The sequence below is a fragment of the Bidens hawaiensis genome, unplaced genomic scaffold, assembly GCF_021521415.1.
Source record: "Bidens hawaiensis isolate Kalapana, Puna unplaced genomic scaffold, B.hawaiensis_p1.1 tig00019676_1, whole genome shotgun sequence".
In the NCBI taxonomy this organism is placed as follows: domain Eukaryota; kingdom Viridiplantae; phylum Streptophyta; class Magnoliopsida; order Asterales; family Asteraceae; genus Bidens; species Bidens hawaiensis.
Window position 1 is genome coordinate 363,120 of NW_027492988.1, and position 7,693 is coordinate 370,812.

General features: G+C 38.1%; 1 protein-coding gene across 1 annotated transcript; it reads left to right on the forward strand.

The window, feature by feature from the left end:
• The first annotated feature begins 3,004 nt into the window (after window positions 1–3,004).
• On the forward strand, window positions 3,005–5,890 carry LOC143558973 (ribulose bisphosphate carboxylase/oxygenase activase 2, chloroplastic-like). Its single transcript, XM_077047699.1, has 7 exons — window positions 3,005–3,181; window positions 3,347–3,666; window positions 3,745–3,850; window positions 3,956–4,041; window positions 4,712–5,184; window positions 5,269–5,550; window positions 5,639–5,890. The coding sequence occupies exons 1-7, from the start codon at window positions 3,134–3,136 to the stop codon at window positions 5,653–5,655; spliced, it is 1,332 nt and encodes a 443-aa protein (XP_076903814.1). The 5' UTR covers window positions 3,005–3,133; the 3' UTR covers window positions 5,656–5,890.
• The last annotated feature ends 1,803 nt before the right edge of the window (window positions 5,891–7,693 follow it).

Sequence of the window (7,693 nt, forward strand, 5' to 3'; positions counted from 1 at the left end):
ACTTTTCTACTTTCTTCATTCACATGGACTCTCAAATGCAAGCACATTTAGTCTAAATGTTCTTTGGTTCCAGGTATTTTAGAAATCGAACCAAAACCGAACAAATTGAATGCGTCTTTCACCGTTGCTAAACCGTGTCCCCCATCCTCAAGACCATGTACAAACATACCATGAAGAATGACTAATATTACAACAATGCTTATCAAACTTCATCGTCAATGTCCATGCCATATCATTCAAATCCTCATTCTCGCTTAATAAACATCCTTTCTTATTTTAACAGCATTTGGAACTACCCCTCAATACCCGAATGAGTCTTCTTGAGATGGAATGCCAACCGTTTACACTTATTTTCAAGCTCCACACCTGACTCATCTAGGAACACCATCAAAGTGGAAACCCACCACTATAAGAAAACCCCATTGAGTCTAGTTTTGAACCTGAGACCATAGAGATCCCAAACCCTAACCATCACTTAAACATCCATTTAAAACAGTATAAATGTAACTAATCTACTCCAAGTAAGTGTGACTAATCACCTAATAAACATACCCTCTAGAATGCAAGGAAAGCCTAGTTTTACCATTTTGTGTATCAAACAGTGACAATTATTGTTACTCGCACTATCAACAACAATAATCGACAACTAGTCACATATCATCTCCTTGATGGCTAGAAATAAAACAAAAGTTAATATATATAATTGTGGTTCATGTATAAGCTGTCAAAGAAACCACAAGAAATTTTATGGTTGAGCTTTAGCCTTTTAAGATTGGCTTTTCCAACAAAACTCATAACAAATATGAAGGTTTGTTTGATCCACACGATTTTTTTTTTTTTTTGATGAATTGAAGTTTGTTAAAGAAATTAGATTTGGAATTTACTGTCAAAAGGAATTTCATATTTGATTATAGGGGTAAAGTTAGAGCATCTCCGGTCTATCCACTTTCAAACACATTAAAGCTCGCCACATTAGCTACACACCATTTTTTCACCAACCCTTCAAATATACTCATTCTCTTTGTAATTCTACATCCTCCTTCAAACACCCATTAAAGAAATAATAAAATAATATCATAGATGTCTGTGTGTGAGAGAGGGCCCCGCCTTTTCTCCATATGTTGATGTCCGGATTTCCAGATGCCACGTGCGCGTCAGGTGGCCGTCCGTTTGCTTCCATTGGATTTGCTCTTAATCAATTGTGTCAGACCAACTCTATTGTGGAGCTACGGAAGAATTCCCTAAGATCATGCATTAAATGTCTATTGACGTGTGTAGGGGTGCTGGTATCGTGGTCGTACGAACACCCAAGGTATCAATCTTTGGCATTATCCAACAAACCATATCTTGTACCACCTACCACCCAACAAAGCATGGTATACGGGAGGCAACCGTTATCGCTACAATGCCCACATCTTGCAGGGAATGATGCTGAGTTAAAGGTTAACTCCTAGAACGTTTAAATATAAGTGAGTTGAAAGCATTCACTTTCTTCTTGCCCACGTATACACGATACTAGTTTCTCTCTTCCTAATGAATCCCTACCTGCTCTCACTCAATATAGATCTAAACTTAATTTTTTGTTGTAACACAGGTCCAGTTGCAACTTTGCAAGTTGCAACTAACTAGGCTAGGTGTTGTGGGCTAACTCCCACTCCACCTCAGCACACTTTTAGCCAAAAAAATAATAAATAAATAAAACGCCCATTAACGCACAACATCATTCAAAATGCCCGCCCCTGCACCTTTTTCATTAACCCACTAGCAACAAATCAAACGTTTTTTTTTTGTTTTCTCTTTTTGTTTCTTTACTTTATTTAATTCTAGTTAACCCACAGCGTGATAGTTAAAGGGTGGGTTAATTAAAACCCGTTGTCTACGTGACAATAATGTGACGAGAGATTATGCACTCTTTAGTTGGCCAACAACACACAGCAATCCAATGATTCAATTGGTACAATGTTCTTAATGTTCCTATCTTCATAGTTCATAGTCTCATATTCCTTGACTCCTTGACATAAACTATATTCTTTATCAACTCCCAACAAAAAAATTATGACCAGTTCTTTAAACAAGTAAATTTATAATGTAAGTTGGTGTTAGGTAAAATGTGTAAATGAAATCTTGTTTTAAATAGATTTATATCTACTCATGAAAGGTTCCACCTTCCTTATATTATATGCCATGAAAGGCTATAACTTGACAGTTGACACTACTGTTAATGTGTTTAGGTCCACAATTATTAATGGTCATGGTTCTGTGTTTACATGGATATGATGAGTTTGTGGATGTGTGCTGTTTAGAGATGTTCAAAACGGTTTGGGACTAGGAACCGGAACCGGTTCCTAACCGGTTCCTATATTCAAAACCCCCTTTTAAACCGGTTCCAGGCTCGAACCGGTTCTCCCACCCTCGGACCCCTAACCTATCTAACCGGTTCTTACCGGTTCCTAACCCGGTTCCTGTACCGTAACCGGTCAAAAACGGCTATTTTTGACCCCAAACGGTCAAAAAAACGGCCAAAAAAACGGTTAGGAACCGGTTCCGGTTCCAGAACCGGTTCCGGTTCGGTTCCGGTTCCTACCCGCCCCCACTCAGAAATGCAAGAACCGGTCACGGATCATCGGGTTGAATCAGATAGGGTCCGGTTCCTACAAAAAACGGGTAGGAACCGGTTCGGGTCCGGTTCGGGTCCACCGGTTCGGTTCCAGGAACCGGTTTCGTTGAACATCTCTAGTGCTGTTTAGTAATATTCATGAAAACACAAGTAATTTGAACATCATACCAATAAATTTGCTATGGTTGTCATTATTAGAATTACTTATATGCTAAATAAATGAAACGAGTGTGTAAAATAAAACCAGTTTAGCTTTATTATATGAAAAGCCAAATCAAGATCGTGTGGTGACAGAAAGACTAACCAAAGCCTTCACCCAACCACCACTCTTTTGATGCCACGTGGCATTTCTTTCAATCTAGGTTATGTGGCGGTTAAGCTTTCAAAAGCTAATCCTTTCCCTCCTCACAATTCTGGTACACTCGTTACTACTATAAGTTACAATACCAACCTTCATCTCAAACTCACTTCCACTACCCACTCTTCTTCTAAATCTCTCACATTCACCGGAGATCCATGGCCACCGCAGTCTCAACCTTTGGAGCCACCGTCAACCGCACCCCGGTAAGCCTTTTGATCCCTAACTTACTATTTTTATATTAATTTTGTTTTCAACTTAACTCCTAAACAGACCCTGCCAATGCATTGCTATAAGTGGGACTATACAGGGTCCGTTTGTTTTTATTTTGGTATACTAATTATAACTACACATGAATATGGTTATAACAGTTGAGCAGTGGTGTTCCAAGCTCAAGCTTCTTGGGTGGCAGCTTAAAGAAGGTGGTTAACACAAGACTCCCCATCAACAACAAGAAGTTTTCGTCTTTCAAGATCTTGGCAGCCGAGAAAGAGATCGAGCAAGAGATTGAGGAAACCACACAAACCGAGAAAGACAGATGGAGAGTACTCGCATACGATATGTCTGATGATCAACAAGACATCACCAGAGGAAAGGGTATGGTTGACGCCCTCTTCCAGGCCCCACAAGACGCTGGGACCCACTACGCCGTCATGAACTCTTATGAGTACCTCAGCCAGGGGCTTCGCCAGTAAGTAAACTTGATCAGTATTCTATGAGACTGTGAAAATGAACGATTTGGATTTTGAAATTAATTATGCATGTTTAGATACGATTTGGACAACAAACTGGATGGATTCTACATCGCGCCTGCTTTCATGGACAAGCTCGTTGTTCACATCTCAAAGAACTTCATGACTTTGCCTAACATCAAGGTCGGTTTCTAAGTCTAAACCGCACAATCTTCTTGCTGACTAAAATTCAAGAAAATTGTTTATTTTGAAAAAATCTGTTACAATTTTAAAATTTTGTTTGTTCAGGTGCCTCTAATTTTGGGTGTCTGGGGAGGCAAAGGTCAAGGGAAATCTTTCCAATGTGAATTGGTCTTCCGTAAGTTGGGAATCAAGTAAGTCTTGTTTCAACAATCTTTTGACTTTTAAATAAATTTTATTCAGATTTTGCTAAGTATATTTGCGAAGGTACATGTCATATATCCCCATCATAGTTAAACATTGCTTAGTTTAAACTATAAACAAAATTTAGGCTTGTAAACTACTTGAACGTTCAATGAACTGTTTGTGAATTGGTCATCAATAATTCGTTTATGTTCGTTTATTCAAACGAAGGAACATGAATAAAAAGATAGTTAAACTAACGGACATGAACACTTATCTCATTTACAATCATTTATCTTCGTTTACATACTCATTTAAATTTATTTATTGCTTATGAGTAATGCTAATTGGCCTATCGTGCATCAGCCTATCACCGTAGTCAAATTTGTTAGCCAACCCGTGCGTATTTAACCAACAAACAAACAAGACCACGTTTATTTTCTATGCTTATGTTAGTGCATTTATGTTTTTGTGTTTATTCATTTATCTTTGTTTAGGATACAAAACAAACGAACACAAAGACATTCCTTTTCTTAACGAGTAAACATGCATGAACACAAAAATTGGTTCGTTTAAGTGTTTGTGTTTATTCGATTAAAATATAATGACTGATCATGAGAAAGTCCCTGTCGTATTCTTCAGTAAGAGTCATGATTTTAACCTGTGAGTGTCTTTTTCCAGTCCTATCATGATGAGTGCCGGAGAATTGGAAAGTGGGAACGCTGGAGAGCCCGCAAAGCTCATCAGACAACGGTACCGTGAGGCGGCAGACATCATCAAGAAGGGAAAAATGTGCTGCCTCTTCATCAACGATCTTGACGCAGGTGCGGGTAGAATGGGTGGAACAACACAGTACACAGTCAACAACCAGATGGTCAACGCTACCCTCATGAACATTGCTGATGCCCCCACCAATGTGCAACTCCCCGGAATGTACAACAAGGAGGAGAACCCACGTGTCCCCATCGTCGTCACAGGAAACGATTTCTCAACACTTTACGCTCCACTCATCCGTGACGGTCGTATGGAAAAGTTTTACTGGGCCCCCACGAGAGAAGACCGAATTGGTGTGTGTATCGGTATCTTCCGTACCGACAATGTCGCCGACTCAGACATAGTCAGACTTGTCGATACCTTCCCAGGACAATCCATAGGTGAGCACAACAGGGTTGGCTAAACGAACCCCTCATTCCAAATTTGAAAATAGCAAATTAATGTTTTTTTTTTGTGTGTTTTAGATTTCTTTGGTGCGTTGAGGGCAAGAGTGTACGATGATGAAGTGAGGAAGTGGATCTCAGAAGTTGGTGTTGAAACCATTGGAAAGAAGCTTGTGAACTCAAAGGAGGGACCCCCGACATTCGAGCAACCTAAAATGACAATAGAGAAGCTTTTGGAGTACGGATACATGCTTGTTCAGGAACAAGAGAACGTGAAGAGAGTCCAATTGGCCGAGACCTATTTGGACTCTGCGGCCCTTGGAGACGCTAACAAGGATGCCATTGAAAGCGGCAAATTCTTTAGTAAGTACTCTTACATTCAATATTTTGTATGCTTTTGATCGATAATCAATCATAAAATATATATTAACTTGTAAATTGACATATGCAGCTGGCAAAAAGGAATAGAAAATGTAGCTGTCTGGAACACTTGATATGATGATAATGATGATGGAAGCTGCACTTATACATTCCAAGGCTTTTTATGTTTTGTTTTCTCCGAAGAATGTGAAATATTATGTTTTTCCGTGGATTTTTAATGTGCTTTTTGTAAATTTTGTTTCTTGGTAGAAAAAGTCACTTTGGTTTCACTTTTGAACCTTCTTAATTCTTATGGACTCTCAAATGCAATCACATTTCGTAACGGTGTTCTTCAATTTATTCGGTCTATGTTTGTTTTTGGGATTAAACCAAAACTGTATTGATTTACAGCATTTTTATATCATTTCCAAATCTTCTCCCCATACTAAAGACCACACACACATAAACACCAATATCTAAAACAACTTAATGTTACCACAATATTTATCAAACTTCATCATTGGCTAACCACTAACATCATACTCTCCAAATCCTCAACTTGACTTAACAAGCATTCCTTCTAAACAGTATTGATGTAATTAATCGAATCCACCTAATATGCCACTATCCATAAATCTTCTAGTACCAGCATATATACTACAAAAGTCATAGGACAAACACCTAACAACAGTACCCAGATAACAAGAGCTGATAACGTTCTCTATGCCAGTCAAAGATAATTCTTTAAAGTAAATCTGTCTATTATCAACCAAATTCATAAGTAAAATTTGAATCAATTCAACATGTAGTATTCAGTCTAAAGTCTAAACCATGACTGAAGTAGCCCACATAATTGTTAATGTAACTGAGCTTTTTAGCAATTATCCACCGTAAATAACCAATAATGTTGCAGTGTAGGATCAACTGACATGTAGTAATTGTGAATTTGTGATTACATCATTGCTATAGAATGTAATGTATATAGATCTCATATTGAAGGCAAAAACTCACACAGGCATTTTATCAAACAGGTTGCGTGCATGATTGTCTAACGTCATAGATCCTTCAAACCTAAATCTCACTTAACAAGCATTCCTTCTAAAACAGTATTGACGTAACTAATCGAGTCCACCTAATATGCCATTATTCGTAAATTCTTGTAAGGTAGTGCCAGCAAATATAATTCATTCAAATTTATCTGAGTATTATAGACATGTAGTATTTAGCTTTTCTCTATAACAACTACATTCACTTAATAAGTATTTAGCCTAAAACATGACTTAAGTGAATAACGGAAACGTTAACGCAGCCGAAAGCTCTATACAACTATGCCACTGTGAATAACCAATTATATAGAAGTATAGGATCAACTAATATATGTAGTGATAGTGATTATATAACTTGCTATAGAATGTAAAAACTCTCACACAGGCATTTTATCAAACAGGTTGTGTGCATGATTGAATATTTGAATATTATTACACACACATACAGACCATTAACGTCGAATTGCAGTTTAGCAAAATGAAATTAACTATGAACGTTGAATTTGAATAGAATGTATCAGTAAGATTGATTGATTAACTGAAGATAACAGATTGAATTGAGTGGTCAGTTACCTGTGTTAGTTCATGAAGATTCATCATCCTTCATCCACAGTCGATCAATTTGGGGCCTTTGACTTTTAGTCAAGCAAGGGCTTTACCAGTGTCTGTTATATGCAGGCCTTTCGTTCATAGCCCAATGGGCAAACGTGTTTATTTTATTGATGATAATAGTTTTTATTTATGTATTACCTTTTCTTTTCGGGGGTGGACTTGGCCCGGGGCTAACCATGCAGGCAGGGGCGTAGGCAGCTTTAGGGAAACGGGTTCGGTCGAACCCGTATAAACTTTTGTTTAGTGTTATATATTAGTGTATTTTGACATCGCACCCGTAGAAATTTCAACATCGAATCGGTAGAAAATCCAAATCTGAGTGATAAACAATTGGTCGTCCGTCCTTCGAAATTTTCCGAACACGTAGGAAAAAGTTTCTGGCTACGCCACTGCATGCAGGCTAGAATAAGACCGTGTATAATGGATAACGTCTCTATGGAGGCGTTGTGGGTTATATGACATCACGTCATCATATGTGTATTATACAT